We start from the raw sequence: 17102 nt of genomic DNA on the forward strand, positions 1-17102 counted from the left end.
GATTTCAGGCATACACCTCTGCCTGCAAAAATCATGATGATTCTGACACACATCCCTTTTCACCATGGTGTAAGTCTTCCTTTGACCTTATCTTAACACAGAGTGATAAGGTGAATGGTTCATGGGTGAAATGTCAGTGTTCATCTTCTCATTCCATGACCACAAATTCCAATGGCTGATTATAGATGACCTCCCCCGTCAGTACCATCTCCCCCCGGTTTTTTCCCAACACAAGAAGGATCTGGTGTTTTAAATATGTATCGGCTTTGTAAAAGTGTCCACTGACCTGTCTACATGTGGATACACACCAGGGACATTTCGATTTGGTCAAATGCATGTAAAACTTGTTTACACTTGACAGCCTTCATGTCAAATACTTGGATTTAGTAGATTTCAATGGAGAAAAACTGTAGTCCATGATGTAAAAGACAAAAAACAGTCGGTCGGTTAGTGTGAGTGTTTCAACCTGACGTGCCATTCTGCAATTAATGATAGGATCGCTCTTTTGGGGTACAATAAGACATACTCACCAATGCATATGTTGTAATCTTTGCCCGCTTCTGGCTCTTAACTTCTCATGTTCCCTTATTTTGTATCAGTTTGTCTGTTATATTTAACACCTAGAAACTGTTGAAAGAGGGTGGACCGTTAGTTTTCCTTTTTGAAGAGAAAAGCAGCACATACACAGATCCCCTGCCAGTACCTCATTGATTTTTTTTCTATTGAGCTGCCTATATGCTTGATGATTTTTTAAGTTGCTTGATGCTGCGTTTTCACGTCATTTGGATTCTGTGTGAGTGTGTTAGCGTGTGTTTATACATACCTTTATATATACATCTAAACTTGTTTCACATTTAGTTCCCTTTGCCATTTGCCTTCTTTCACCTTTTTTTTCTCTTATTTTTCTTCTCTCTTTCCCTCTCTCTAGCCTTGTACAGAAGTATTGTTCCTGGATATCTTCCACAACTACAGCCAAACCCTGACGCCAGTACTACTAGAGATGGTTCAGAATCTCCAAGGTCAGTTAGATGTCCTTTCAAACCTGATAACATACACAAAACAAGGCTTGGCTTACAAAGCAGGTGAAAGTCAACAGTAAAACCTAATTCATGCATGTGTGTCATTTCCCCTGTGACATATAATAGCCGCTGGATTTCAGATCATATTTCACTCTGTGTTGCACTACGGCAGAGATGCTTAAAGAGAGTAATGCATATCTTTGTCACCGAAATCACAGGGAAAAACACAGCCACTCTCAAGCCACTTAAGTGTAACATGCATCCATAGGCCATGACAGCAGCCCCTAGTCCCCTGTTGACAACCACCACCATTACTACCATCCTCTGCTCTTTCAGTCACTCACTCACAAGCGCACACATAGTACATGCACACACTGCCTCCAGTCTCCCGGTGGTGTTGGCGTGTAGGTTGCTGTGCTGTTGCTGAATTAGTGGCAGTATTGCTCAAACAGAGAGGGAATTACAGGGTTTGCTCCAGGCCTGTCTCCCAAGTTGCCTTCACTTTCGAGTGACAGAGTGGAAATGGGTTTTGCTGGAGCGAAGAAGACAACAGATTGGATAATTCTGTGGTTGAAGAGAGGCCCGCATCCATTTTGAGACTGGGGTTCACAACATTAATGACTAATAGAGAGGGAGAAAGTGCTGGTAAAATGACTGATACAGGATAGTGATATCATGAAGTCCAGGCCTTTTGATATCTGTGTTACAAAAGGTGTTACTTTCTGTGTTTTGACTGTGTCTATAAAATCCAGTAGATCCCCTTCAGTTGTTAAACAAAGGTTTAAACACACTGAAGGCTGGGTATGGGATTTTGGATATTGTATCGTGGTATGGTGTAAGAGTTACAGCAGAGTGATGCGATTTTTATGAACTTCGACTGTTTGATCTGTTCTTTTATTTGCCACTAGTCATATCATTAACTATTGCTTCTTAATCAAAAATGTATTATGTATAAATATTTCATGAAAGCATCAGTAGTTATCCTCACAATATTGTCACAATATCACTTTTGAGGTATTTGGTCAAAGATATGATCAAAATATTTGATTTTATCCATATTATCCTGCCCTACATTAACATAATGTTAACCCTCACAATGTCCAGTTCTAGACAGTAAAGTTCTATCAAAAGAAGATGAACTTGACAGTATAATTGCATACAATACATGTGTCTTTGCAGGCCCAACCAGTGTGGAGGACCCTGTCCAGTTACTGATGAAGGACGCAGGTAAGCAACAGTTTAGCTTGCTGCAATTTTTGTCCAGTGGTGTTAAGTGACAGGTTCTGAATTAAAAAAAAAATAAATAAATAAATAAATAAATAAATAAATAAAATCAGATTTTGCTAACATCGCCATATTATCTTTTAAACCAGATGTGTAGGTAGTCAAGTTTGCATTTTTATTGCTATTCTATATAGTACAGCTCAGCCCTTCTGCCAAAAGCAGTGCAGACGCAGAGAGAGAGAGCAGATGAATGCAATGCAGACGTATTGCTCCTTTTCAGTATTGTGTTGTGCCGTATCCCAAGCATGATGCACCTTTGTGGGTTCTTGAGGTGCAATAGAAACAAAGCAGGTAAACCATCCCCAGAACCTCTTATATCCTGGTTGGTTCCCACCACAGAAGGTTCCTGAACATTTTTGTTGTGCAGTGAAAAAATAATTGATCACCAGACTTGTTCTGGCCAAGTGTGGGCAATGCGGTTATTTGTTTTACTGAAATCTCCTTATCTCAAAAATAAATGACTAGTATAACCTTAATCCGTGTATCATTCGTTCTTTCTATTTTCAATTGCCAATCAAAAATTAAAAAATGAAAAAGTGACTGGTTATTTTGTTATTTGTTTTTTAATCTAACACCAAAATCCAAAATATGCCTGGTTTTTCATAGTTCAATTTTAGGCTCGGATCAAAAATACGAAATGGAAAAACGAGAATCAGGACTGAATTTGATTTTATTATTTAATTGGTCCGGTTTGTGATCCAGAAGTTTGGTAATGAGCGGTAGCTCACACCAGATCACAGCAGCCAGGTGCATTCAGTCCCGCCACCCTGATCACCGCCACCATGGATAGTTATTACGTGTTGTTTCGAGGACCAAAGCGTGTGACTCTAAAAGAAGAGGACATGACAACCGAAAAAATCAGCTGAGCTTCTTAACAGTGATGGGTAGTAGCTCCGGAGACCTTCTTAACCGATCTGGGAAACCTGGCCCTTTTCTGTGAAATTGCACAGTGGCGGTTCTGCCTATGTTGCCGCCCTAGGCGAAATTACTGGCTTGCGCCCTTCCATGTTACTACTCCTACCGCAGCGCCAGTCGGCCGCGGCATCAGGCGGGCCTGCCGCGGCACCGGACGGTACCGCGCCCACCCGGTCAGGTCTGCCGGATCTGACAGGTGAGCGTCCGGTGCCGCTCAGCTCAGCTGATTTTTTCGGTTTGGTCCTCGAAACAACACGTAGGCTAATAACTATCCATGGTGGCGGTGATCAGGGTGGCGGGACTGAATGCACCTGGCTGCTGTGATCTGCTGTGAGCTACCGCTCATTACCAAACTTCAGGTTACATAAACCGGACCAATTAAATAATAAAATCAAATGCAGTCCTGATTCCCGTTTTTCCATTTCGTATTTTTGATCCGAGCCTAAAATTGAACTATGAAAAACCAGGCATATTTTGGATTTTGGTGTTAGATTAAAAAACAAATAACAAAATAATCAGTCACTTTTTCATTTTTAAATTTTTGATTGGCAATTGAAAATAGAAAGAACGAATGATACACGGATTAACCTTAACTTCCTTTTTTGTGTTGCACTCTCATCCCCTCTCTCACTCACTCTTTCATGCCCATCTTTCACATGACATCTTTTTTCCCCCCTCCTCCTCTCTTTTTTTGCACTGTTTCTCTTTATCCCCTCTCCTTCCAGCTCCACCCAGTATTTATAACTCTGGCAAGGCAGGGCTACCGCTCTGCAGTGATTTGTGGCTTGGACAAGTAAATCACAGTGTTATGATAGTCTGCTTAGAGGAGCTCTGATAAAGCCAGGTGGTCATACAGTTCCCAGCTGTCTTTTTCCAGTGTCGGTAAAACTTCACTTATCACAGACAATACTATGGTATTGTCACAGGTCAGAGATGTTTTGTCGTACACCCCACATACTTCTTTTACGGGGTGAGTACAGTGCAGCAGGAATGCAGGATGTGACGTAAAAAAGGGTCACTATTATGGCGACATTTAGATTCATTTTCAACAGCAGGAACTGTAGTGGAACTATGAATCTTTAATGGTCTTCCTGTTTCCACCATTTTAGGGTCCACAACAATCACAGCAAAGGAGGTAGTACTCACTAAGTTCCTCAGGTCTGTCAGGGTGGAGTTTCCATGCTGAATATCCCTGACTGGTTAAATGTATGATGCAAAAAGTGTGAGAGTGCCACCCTTACCGTCTTTAAACATGAAGCAAGCAGCCACAAACACATTAAACACATTTAAAAGACTGTTTTATCAGCAGCTGATTTGGCCAGACTGAGAACTGAGAGAAGAACAAACAGTTCTTTTCTGTTTGCAGTGTCATGCCATGTCAGAGTTGATCTCCATTACTCCATTATAAAAGCAGTTTCCTCTTTTCAGCTCCTGCTTTTCTGGTGTCTTTTGTTTCACTTTTGACCTCCCTACATCTGTTTTCCTAAACCTAATGCATCATCAGAGTAGCACAGTAACAAATTATCACAAACATAATGGTGGCTTTGTCCATGTTAACTGTTTTGCTGTTGTCAGTTGGACTAGTCATTTGCAAAGAGTTTAATGTTGTTGAGCTGCAGTGGAAACACAAACACAAGAGCTTAGGGTCCTCGTTTGGCTCCGTAACTGTTTCATAAAAGCAAAATCCAGGACATTTGGCCCTGGAACTTTGTGTTGGAAAAGGGGCAATTGATAGATGTGTAGATAGTTACATAAGTACTTTGTCTCTTCCTGGGAGATGTAGTGCACAATAAACAAAGCCAACTGGTGTGATAAAAAATTCATAAGAATACTGAGAGCCCAATAACTGTAGAGCTCTCAGTCAAGTCCAGTCTAATGAATATCATTAAAAAATGCATATGTTCCTCCTGAGAGTTTCTGATTTCCTGGATAGTTTTGCTTTCACACTCATAGGGCTTAACTTAAAAATCTTGACTCCTCAAAAACTTACCTTTCCTGATAAGAACCACCCCCACTGCTACTGGACAGTCTGTCCATCCATCTTCTGTCTGTATCTATCCATCCATTTATCTGTTTGTCAGGGTAAATGAGAAAGAATATGTATGAGAGGCATCCAGCTGGTCCATAAATTGTTGGATCACTCCCCTGAGAATCCCCTACTGAGTTTTGTACAAGTTGCTCCCTAGCCTTTTCCTCTCTCTCTCTCTCACATACACCCACTCACCCACACACACTCGCCCACTTCTACTCTTACACCCTCTCTTTTTGCTGTACTTTACCTACCCTCATACTGTCTTTAACGCTAATGTCCCTTACTCTGTTCTTCTCCATTTCGCTCTTATTTGAGTATGCTGGCTATAGTACACTACCACTCTACAAATGCTTTCCTCTACATAACTCATTTCCTGGTTCTTATCTCCATCTTCTTTCCTCTCATTGGCTCTCACTCTAAACTTTCCCCATCTCTAGTAATTCATTCCTTTTTAATCCAGTATATTTATTGCCGTGGATATTAATTGGGGCCATCTGAATTCAGTTTTGCCAAATATGATTAAAAAGTAAGACATAACAGTAAACATCTGCTGGACTTCTGTGGTTGCTTGTTTGTGTTCGCATCACTCCACATCCTCTCTACACCTATCTCCTCCTCTCAATCTCTTTTATTTTTTTTTCTTTTTCAGTAATTAGTCTGTCATATGCCTGTTCATTCAACCTTGCCTTTTTTACATTTCATCCACCATGCACCATATTTGCGTGAAGTGCAGCTTTTATCGTCATCAAATTTATAGATTGTAATTTATAGAATTACATTTTTGAATATAGCCTATGTATTGAATGATTCTGTTCTTGTGCCTGATAAACACGACATCTAGCACAGCCAGTTGTGTTTTTAAGTTGAGTCATTCATAACATTGGGCTTTCATGTTTGAAGGTCATGACTATAAAAGGTTCTGTTTAGCTCTTTGCAGGTCTGTGACTAACTTGGCAGGAGGTCTCCATATTAGCCTAAATGAAAATGGCACGACTTTGTGTCAGTTAACAGTGTAATAGAATTAAGTGCACTCTCCTTTATTCAAAATGCAGCTATTGTATTCTAAATTATTCTAAATAGATCTGTTCTTTATTGTAGTTGACTCTAGCTCTGCACTTTGAAACTTGAAGAAAACCATTCTACACTGTCTTTCCCATTGCAAATGCTGTAGCCAAATGCTAATAGTCCTTTTTTCTTTTTCTTTCTTCTTTTTTTTTTTTTTTTTTTTTTTTTTTTTTGTTCACAGTGTACAATGCAGTGGGACTGGCAGCTTATGAGCTGTTTGACAATGTGGATTTTGACCAGTGGTTCAAGAATCAGCTTCTGGGGGAGTTGCAAGTCAGCCATCACAGGTATTGTATTCATAATGTTGCACTTCTTCTGTGGTAGTCTAGTATTGTCCAAACAACTTTACAGTGAGGAATTGTGCCAGCTGTATGTACATGGGATACAATTTTTCAAATATGATGCATCACAGGTATAATGATGGCCGTTGTATGTGCCACACTTTGTCACACCAATATTCTACATTTAAGACTTGATACATTCCAACAGTAATACAATGATAGTTACAGCAGTGATGCAGTGCTGTTATATAAACGTAAATTTACTGCATGTAAGCTCTCCCTGTTTTCATTCATTGATGCTGACCCATTCCTTAACTATGTAGTATTTCTTTCAGTGTAACTCAGATCAGCTGGTTTCTGCCCATCAACAACAGTCAGGCTCAAAAGCAACAAACAAGTGCTAGGAGTGCAGTTTCCATGGTTGTATTAGCAACTGCCATTTGTATCTTCACAGTTGCACTCCTCAAGCAAAAAGCAAATTCGGGATGACATCAGCACCGTATCAGGTTAATACAACTAGGAAAACAGCAATTGTACAAGAATGTGAAACAGAACTCTACCGACAGCCTGATATATTGATGAAGAACAGTGAACTGAAACATGAGTGTGTTTGAAAAATGACACAAGAGAGGTAGAAGGGCTAAAGGTTCTGTGAATGATATGAAGACAAAGAAGCCCCCACCCCCAACCACACACACACACACACACACACACACACACACACACACACACACGCGCGCACATAGCCCAAGACCATCAAAACAAAGAGTCTGCAGAAATCAATAGGTCAGCCACTCAGGATATGGTGGTGACGTCAGAATGCAGTGTGTGCAGCTTCGATCTTCCCAACACGATGCAGGTGTGAAGAACACTTCCATTTTCTGCCTGGGTCATCATTCCATTGTTCTGTCTAGTTTTGCAGACAATTTGTGATACAAAAAGGATTTGTTGTCAGATCATATATACTCTTTGACTTAGACAAGATCACATCCATCTGCATAATAAAGCTTTTTTCAGTTTTTATTAAAATAGTTTTTTTTTTTCCTTTTCAACAGTCATAACTCTAGAAGCACATGACCTGAAATGACAACCAAAGAGCATACAACACAGGGATGCATCCAGACACCATCTCTGCCATCCACACAAACACACACATGATAACACATCATACTTATATAAGAATACACACATGTGCATTTGTGTAGTGTCTGGATAACCTTCTGCTATAACACAAGCATTTCCCAATTTAAGATCAATAAAGGACATCTGTCTATCTATCTATACACTCTGCACCCTCTATAACCAAAGAGAAAAATAAAAAACATATAAGCATGTCAGAAAATGAAAAAGAGAATTTAATATTGGAAAATAGAACAATGAAGTAGAGCACAGAAGGGGCATCCTGCTGGCTCATTTGGTTAAGGCGCATATCATGCGCCTGGGATTGAATCTGGCCCTGGATCTTTGTCACATGTCTCCCCTCCTTCTTTCCCATCTGTCCTGTCTCATTACTGCTGAAGTTCAGCAAGTAAGACTTGACCGTCCTGTTGGACAAAATGACCGTAATGTTTCTGTGTGGTTTGATAAGGTTGATCAAAAACAATGACTGATCCCTTTGCCAAGAAGATTTCTGACTTTCTAAAACTGATTCCCTTTTGTTTTTATAAATTACTTAATGCCCCTTAAACAAATAGAATCTTTTTAACAATGATACAGAACAATATATTTTGTACAAAAGTGTTTAGATGATAATAAGATTAACTAACATATTGCTATGTGCTATGAGCAACAGTTTATTTTTTCATTGTAGCTCTTCTCAAAGATTGACGCCAGGTTTTGTAACAAATGCCAACCGATAAACTTTTCAACTCTCCTATATTTCTCTGTTTGTCTGGGCTTCTGAATCACTCTGTTTTCCTGTCAGATGGTAGATATGTCTTTGAGAACCTTACACAGTGGGAATGTAGATTCAATGTGGATATAAGGGCTTCTGATAATCTCCCTCATTGAGTGGCATTTCTCCCATCTGTAGTGATCTGGGCACAGTGTCTTTGCCTATGTGTTTGAGCATGTGTGTGTTTGTGTGCAGGTATTTAATGCTTGCATGCACGTCTGCCTATGCATATTTGTCCTCACACAGTCACAATATTTTTGTATTGTACATTTTGTCACAAAGTCTCTCCTATCACAGAGAGCTGCATATCTGCACTCCCACTGCAGTGTGAATCAAAAGCAACCAACCCAAAGACACTTACACCTATCTTACACAGAAATGATAAATTTGTCATTCTGATTTATGGCATTGTATGTTGCATACAGCCGTGTTGTCCTCATATATCCCACCCTCTGGCCTTTGAGTGTGTGTTTGTTTGTGTACTGATCTGTTCTGCCAAGTCTCCTAACATGGGCTTAGAGTTGAGCTGAAATCTGTCTGTGGATTGTCTACTTTGTATGGAGAATTTGTGTGTTTTCTCTGGGGAAATGTAGGCCTAATCCATTTGGCTGGAGCCATGCCGTTGATTTATCCTTATTCTCCACAGACATGCACATATAAAAACACACACGCACACGCATGCATGCATGCGTGTGTGCGCACATGCACACACACACACACACACACGCACACCTCCAGTTAATGACGTAAGATGGGGGTGTAAAAGTAAAAAAAAAAACAAAAAAAAAAAACAATATGCAAATAAAAAAATGTTCAAGCTACGCAATTGATGACCCATAATTTTTTTTCAGCAGAAACTGGAAAAAAAAACAAACAGAAAATACACTTTCCCTCTCACTAGTTTAAATTCTCATGATTTTGTCCATTTCCTTAAGTAGCTGAATTCCATTGCTGAAGATTATATACTGTATGTTGTTAAGTCTTAATTTCAGCAAGTGGTCTCTTGAAGTGAAGGACAACAACACCAAGACAGTAAGTTCTCAATCTCAAGAGACGAGTACCGTGAGTTATGTCAACTGGTTGTTTTACAAATAAGAGTGTTGGAATCATGTTTTAGGATTGGCTCTTGTTCTTAGTTTTAGGTGAGATTTAATATTTTGTTTTTTTTTCTGCCCTGATTGGTCAGATATTGAAGGAATAAAAATTTAAAGAAGAATAATTCTTTAATTATTATTCATTTTAATCAATTTAATAATTAATATTATTGTTATTAACTTCTCTCCTTTGAGTTTTAGTTATGTGAAACCTGGGCAGATACTAAGAGGCAGTTACATCAGTTGAGCTAAGTGGCTAAAATGCATGCACTGCTAGCACCATCTGGCAGGAATTCAGACTCACATGGGAAACGGAAGAGCAAGTCCCTGTGTTGCCAAGAGCAGTATTCAGAGCAGTTTATCTGGCCCACACTTGCCCAATTCATGTTTTGCACTGCTACCAAAGCCTTCCTTCCCCATGCTCTACTACTTGCTTTTCTTGGCCTGTTGGGTAATTTCTGATCTTGGTTGGAGGGATTAAGACAGCTTGGTGTTCTCTCATATGGACCGTAGCTCTAGACACCTCACAGAGTGACAGCATGCTCAACATTGGGACAACCTGTTTTCAGATGTAGTGAGGGGAGGAAGAAAGGAGAGAAAAGATGATAAACAAGAGAGAGCTAGAACATAAGGGAAACCCATGCCATCAAAACTGCTGCAGCAGGGTTGTCCTTGACAGGCTGTGGCATCTGGACAACCACTGGGACAAGAGACTGAAGAAATAAACTTCTCCTCTGATAGGGAGCCAAGTGCACTACATGACCAGTCATCAGCTCTCGTTGGAGTTTCTTTGATAAGCTGGTTGATGTCTGGGCGTCCTTGCTCTGTCCTCTAGGGTAGTGACTGGATGATGGACTGATTCAAATGCAGGTTGACCGATGGTGTGTTGTAAAGTGCCGAGTTAGTCACGCTAATGCATGCTCAGTAGCACACTTGCTTGCATCATTGTTTTTTGAAAGGTCAGTGGTGTTCAAGTAGTTTTTACTTTGAGTCGCTCAGTGTCTTGTTTAATGTTTTCTCTGCTTGTCAGTGATACATAATTGTCCCCCATGTATGTTTCGGTGACTGTATTTTAAAAGAAAATTTTACGTAGCTTTCAGCAGACCTTCCCTCATGTGAATACATCTGTAAGAGTACCAGTTACATGAGTGGTCCTGATAATTGTCAGCACTGCCCTTCCTGTCAATTCCTAGAGCCCTAATTCACTGCCATTCATTTTACTGGGGTCATCTAAAGTTGAGTTGAATCACAGCAGCAGCTTGTTTGACCTCAGTGACACTTGAATGTAATCACACTTAGAACTTGAAAAAAAGTTGTTCCATTACACATAGCTTCTGATAATATACAAATGGTCTCAGATCAGCCCATAAAAATACAATGTCTTTGAGGCAGAAAGAAGTCTTCGATTTTCTAATTGCTTTAGGTGCTTTGAGTTTCAGAGCTATTATTTTCAGCAAGGCCTTAAAATTAGTTTAAGTGGACTAGGACTTTGGCATCTGGGAAAATGGCAGTTGGCAGACCAAAGTGTAAGGGCTGATGATGTTTCTGTGAATGTGCAGGTAGCTGGCATTACTTGCTGGGCATCACTGCCTATTGCACCTTCTCTGGTGCCCATGGGTCAGCTGAAGGGTTGTTTTTCATGTTTTACACCTTGGAACATCTCCTGGTGGCAGGGCTGCGACAGAGATGTCTCCCTACAGCTGATGTCTGGATTAGAGGTCCTTTCTCTAACACAGTCCTTCCTCCTCAGCCACTGCCAAAAACTGCCCTTTTCCACCTCCTTTGCCAGTTCTTGTGTTGCCCTCTCCAGCTCTTCCTTCCCTTAGCAGGATTGCAGTTGACAGCTCCAAGAAACTTCGGCAGCCAACCTCAACTGGGTAGGTGGTGATCCTCCAGCCTACCTCCCTGCACTCAGCAGCAAGTTCTTAGTACTTGGTCTTCTTTCGTTGAAAGGAGGTCTCAATAGCCTCCTCTCATGGTGAGCTCAAGTACAGCTTTTGCCTTGGACCACACTACTATGTCAGGACAGAGACATGTGGTGGTAATCTTGCCAGGGAACTGCAGATGCATGCCGAGATTGAGTCTCATTCCCCACTTGAAAGGGGATGAAAAGAGCCGTGGTGTATCTCTTGGCCCGGTGCTTGCTCTTCCTTTTGTAACTACGTGAATGTGGTGTTCCACTGCTGGTGAACATCCCCTGCTTTCCTGTCTATGCCCCTCCAGCAGCTCGACCAGATTTCTCAGGAGAACCCCGTCCCAGGTTGTCCAGCTTCCTTGTTAGCTATGCGACACAGCCCTGATCTTGTAGCATTCTTCCTCTATCCTTGTAACATCTGATGCCACCATCTCCTCCCTCTCTTTCTGGTTTGCCTTAGACAAAAAAACTTGGCCCTTCTCTCTACCCTAGCCTTGTCTGAACCCTGCTGACAAGTTCTTGGTGCTGCAGCCTACCAGCTTCTCAGTCAACCTCAGTTAGATAAGGCTTTTAGTTTGGACCTTGGTGTTTGTGTTTCTTACTGACTGATCGTTGGACTTAGAACCATCCTGGCCTTATTCTGCTTGTAGCCCAAACTGATGGATTGCAGTCACAGCTGCAAGGTTTCCGAGTGGTACTGCAGCAGCTGCAGCTACGTTCTGATGACTGCACTATGTACTTGAAGGCAGAAAGAGTAGGATTTTCCTAAAAAAAAAAATACATGTATTGACTCATACAAACAAAATATTTCTCAATCATCTTTGTGACCCACTTGTAGGTTGTGGCAGTATACATATCTGCGGAGACCATGACCTTTTCTTGTTTTGCTGAGCTTGGGACTCTTCTGGGCATCAGACTTTGGGCAGTGGGTGTGTAGCTCCTAGCCAATAACACCGCACAGTACCAGATCGTGAGCAAGGCATCCAGTAGGAAGCTACAGATATCAATATAGCGAGTGAACCCCCAGGCAGACAAAGCTCATTTACCAACAAGAGTGAATCTAGGATTGGCTTTCACCCGCTGGTGAGCACTGAAGGAGAGGATGAAGAGCAACATGGTGTTGGCTTGTTTTCTGTTGGACAAGTAGGTACCGGCAAGCAGGTTTTTCTAGGATGGTAACTGAATGTTTTGTATTTTGGACGTTTCATTCCGTCACCATCCTAGGATACAAAAACTTGCTGCCAGCTGTTACTGTAGGCGCCAAATTTGAATGCTGTTTACAGACTGCAACTGACAAATTCTACTCATTCCGCCTTTAAAGATGTACTTTAAGATGTTTTATGTGAAAGTAAAGCTGCAGAAAACTAACTATGCTATATTAAAGTGAGATATAACCTAAACCCTTGCAAATGATTAGGTGTTTGTCTGTATTGTACTATGGGAAGCAGAGGCAGTTTCGATATTTATAGCTATAGCAGTCAGCTAAACACCTCTGTTTGACTTCTACCTGTGACTTAGCCTCAGGCCTCCACAAAGCTCACTTACATTAAGAGGCTTGTCACTTGTGGGCATGTGGCTAACACACAAGCACACACACTCTACACATACATATGTATACAGAGCTACAGATTTTGAGTCACTGTCAACCGCAGCTTCCCTTCTCTGCCTTGACCAAAGTACCCATCATACCTATGACAATTCCTCATGCCTGGAAGCTCTGCAGTCACAGTGGAACAGAGCTGTATACACTGGGTGACACACAGACACACATGCAAAGCACTTACAAATACACATAAGTACTCAAACAGTCACACACACTCTCAGTCACACACACTCACTATCACATTGCATTGACATCTTGGCATAGCTAGAAGGAGCTTTTACTGTCATTCAAGCAAATAGTGGGAAAGGGAAATCATTGACTGTGTTCCATCATTCTGCAGCCAGTTTCTGCTAGCATAGGACGCTCTGAAACACACTGACATTTTGACATTGCCTTATGTGGCTTGACCTTTTTTGTGGAGTTTTGTTAGAAAAGTCACTCCCTCTCCTGGGGAATGATAGATACTGTGAAAGGATTGTGTGTCTTGGTTCTCTTTACCATAATTTCCCCTTTTTTTCCACTGTCTGCCATTGTGGAGGGATTTAGTGAATGACTTTTAAGCTGTCTTCCCTGAGAGTATTTAAGGCAACACAGAGACATTGCAGAAGCTACATGAATATCTAACTGGCTATCAAACCCCAGTCCTTGGCCTGAAACACCTTTTGACCCACGCTTCTTGTAACCTGACACATTTTTGTGTTAAGTAAATGAGTGATTTTGCAAATGCCATGGTAACTGTTAAATATAGGCATTGAGGTTACCTGACCTGGGTCACATGACGGAGGCATTGCACTTGTTTCTTCTAGTGGAAATTATGTACCATTTGTAAGTGAAAATAATGTGGTAGTTTCTTCACTTCCTCTGCCTGACAATTATGTTCTCATTTCACTTTTCTTCAAACTTCAGTTTCATAGTATCTACCATATTAAATCTCTCTATATTCCTGCATATTGCAAACAATAATTAAACAGTGTTGGAGAAGAATACTGAATAAGCAAGACGGATTTGCCTTTTTGGAGTTTAGGGGTAATGTGGAAGTTTTATTCTGCGTTGGACCATGGCCCCATCAGATGTCCTGCACATCCGCATCCACATCTGCAGTTGTAACACATAATGGATAGAGGAAGAGAGGTCTGGAGGATGTGACAGGTGACTGACAGAGGTTTGACGTTTCGTAGGAGGAGAGAGGATTTGAAAGGATGAGTCATGTCTCACCTTTGTGAATCTCCTCTGCCAAGTGACAACTACCTGTTTCTGTCACCCTGTCCATCTACCTGTCATTCTGTCCCTTTTTCCCGGCTCGCTAGTATACCATGAATAAGTACTTCCAACTGTACCATGCCCAGCTCAAACAAATATTCTATATTTGTCAGTTTCAGATTAGTATGCTCACTTTGCATTCTTACATTGTATACAGAGTTGGGAACACTAATCTCTTAGTCGCTTCAACAGATGCCTCGAATGAATAATAATCAGAATATGGATTATAATGTTGTCAAAAATAACACTAACAGTTGTCAGGATTTATTTTGTGGATGCTCAAGTCTAAACTGGCAGAAATGCTCAAACATATTTGCAAATTGTTATTCACTGCACTATGAATAAAAAGGACTTATAATGTTTCTGTGGAATTTGTTGTCTTGCAGAATGCAGGAAAATGTGGCAGCGTCCTAGAATAACCCCCACAAATCTTTGTTTGACAACAGATAATCATCTGTAATTTGATTATTCATTTGTGATGTTCCACGTGGGCCTTTATCAGAGTGTGAGTGTGCTGTCGCCAAGCTGTTATTTGGAACCTGATCACAGAGGGAGCTCTGGGCATGTTCCCATAGACATTGTCCACTGGCACTCAAATGCCCATTGGCACTACCTGCTCTATCAATTTGGAACAATCCCATATGCTATTGCGTACATAAAAGCTTGTAGTACATCAGATTGGTTTGTCCGCCTTTGTTTGCCTTTGAAAGTAATTGAATGTTGGCTTATTCTCTTTGCATGCTCCACTGCTCCTGAGAAGTTCAGCCCCAGAGTGCATAAGTGCCATCTTGTGCTTTTAAGATGATGAGAAATCGAGTCCAAAGTGGCATTTAATTTAATGGTCTTAATCTTGCCTAAATTTTCATTTTCTAACTGTTTTAGGTTTTTGAAATCTTGTTTGACATTAATTTGATGAAGAATGGGAAGTGATGTACATGATACAGCAGAAGGTGCAAAGTTTCTTGTTCATACAAACATGCTTGTTTTCTCTTTTTCTGCTCACACAAGCCCTCGTAAGTGTGCAAACAAACACACACATCCCTGACTCATGCTGCTGTTTAATACCTTCTGGCTTTTGGCCCAGACCTCAGTCTCTCACTGGCTCTCTGCAGATTTTTGACAAGAAGCCAACAAGAGTGTCATCCCCTATCCTTTATCCTCATCTCTTCTTTTCTCCATCCTTCCAACCACTCATTTCTGTCATGCTGGTCCTCAGACGCAGTTTCTGTCTCAGATATAAACAAGGACAGATGCTGGCGGAGATCTATTTCTTTGCTGCTGAAAACAACTGTTGAAAAAACACCACTCCCCAACATACGGGGCTTCACATTTGGCACAGAAATTGGTCAGCATTTTAATTCATATCACGGCTCCTCACCTCCACTGTCTCAATTTTTTTTTTTTTTTTTTTGTCTTCATTCCATTTTTCTAACTAGGCTATTCTCCTTTTTGTTTATCTTTTTCTCTGTGGCTGGGCTCATGTCCCTAAGGCTTTCTGTCGTTAGCTGGCATGTACACAGCCAAACACTGACAGACACACATATACACCCACCCACCCTGAGGTTTGACATTCTTCAACTACTTCTTCCACTCTTTCTTCCTTTCTTTTTGCCCCTTGGTTTTCCTTTGAGCCAGCTGTATCTGTAAAGGGTCATTCCCCTGTATTTCCAATATCCTGTGTAATAGTCTCACTATCTCTGCCTCTTTGTAGACTCTAATCTGGTGGCACACATACTCACACAGATGCACACACATACTGGAAGCGAGTTAGATTAGCCATAGTCTTGTGGAGTTGGCTGTGTGTAACAGGGGGACACTGATATGGTTGTCTCTCCCTCAGAGCACAAATTATACTGCAATCTCCAGCAGACACAGACCACTGAAAAAAGAGAAGCAGGGGAGCAACAAGCAATGACAGTGCTGATTTCCTCATCTGAAAAGGCAGACCGAGACATTTTAATAGATCCATAAGTAGCTACATTGTAGAGATAAGATTAGAGGGACAGCTAGTTAATTCCTCCAAATTAAGATGAGTATAAAGAGCATAGAGGAAGAATCTATTAAATAATTTCTCTGCAACCAGAACTAACATGTGCCCTTTCTTCTTTTTTCTTTCTCTTTCTTCTTCACTGAATGTCTTTCTTCTATTTTCTTACCTTTTCGCCCTTAATATTCTCACCTGCCTTCCATCCTTGCTTTTCCTTCACTTTGATACGTATCTTTCTATCTGTTTTCCGTCCTTCACACCCCTTCTCTTACACATCTTCCGCTGAATTCTCCTCTCCTCTTCTCCAGGTACAAGCTGATTCGCCGGAGGGTCATATGGCTGATAGGTCAGTGGATCTCTGTCAAGTTCAAATCTGACCTTCGACCTTTACTCTATGAAGTAATCCTCAGCCTCATGCAGGACCCTGACCTGGTGGTAAGTCACATACCACACATATACAGTGATGGCAAACATCCGAAACTTTTCTTTGCTTAAACAAACTGCTTATACTGTCTCCATACATTAGCATAAAGTGCACAATCAGCAGCACAAAGAGAGTTCCCAGTTTAGCAGCGTATGCCTAGAGCTATTGCACTACTAGCCAACAACACTGTCATTTAATCTGGTCTCCACAATAGTACCAAAAAACTTTCCCTTGTTTTTTATAGTTACCTGTTAACATAAGCACTTGACTGAGGCCTTTGTAAACCCTAGTTGACTCTACTTTGAGAAAGTGGGGAATCTTTGGGAAAG

General features: G+C 41.0%; 1 protein-coding gene across 1 annotated transcript in view; it reads left to right on the plus strand.

Moving 5' to 3' along the window:
* ipo11 (importin 11) overlaps window positions 1–17102 on the plus strand; it is a 172428-nt gene that overhangs the window by 52448 nt on the left and 102878 nt on the right. Inside the window, exons 13-16 of the mRNA XM_030060129.1 lie at window positions 929–1019; window positions 2199–2246; window positions 6497–6602; window positions 16658–16784. Coding sequence (XP_029915989.1) covers window positions 929–1019; window positions 2199–2246; window positions 6497–6602; window positions 16658–16784 — 372 coding nt within the window. The remainder of the gene's footprint in view (window positions 1–928; window positions 1020–2198; window positions 2247–6496; window positions 6603–16657; window positions 16785–17102) is intronic.

This window comes from Myripristis murdjan, chromosome 9 (genome assembly GCF_902150065.1).
Source record: "Myripristis murdjan chromosome 9, fMyrMur1.1, whole genome shotgun sequence".
Classification (NCBI taxonomy): domain Eukaryota; kingdom Metazoa; phylum Chordata; class Actinopteri; order Holocentriformes; family Holocentridae; genus Myripristis; species Myripristis murdjan.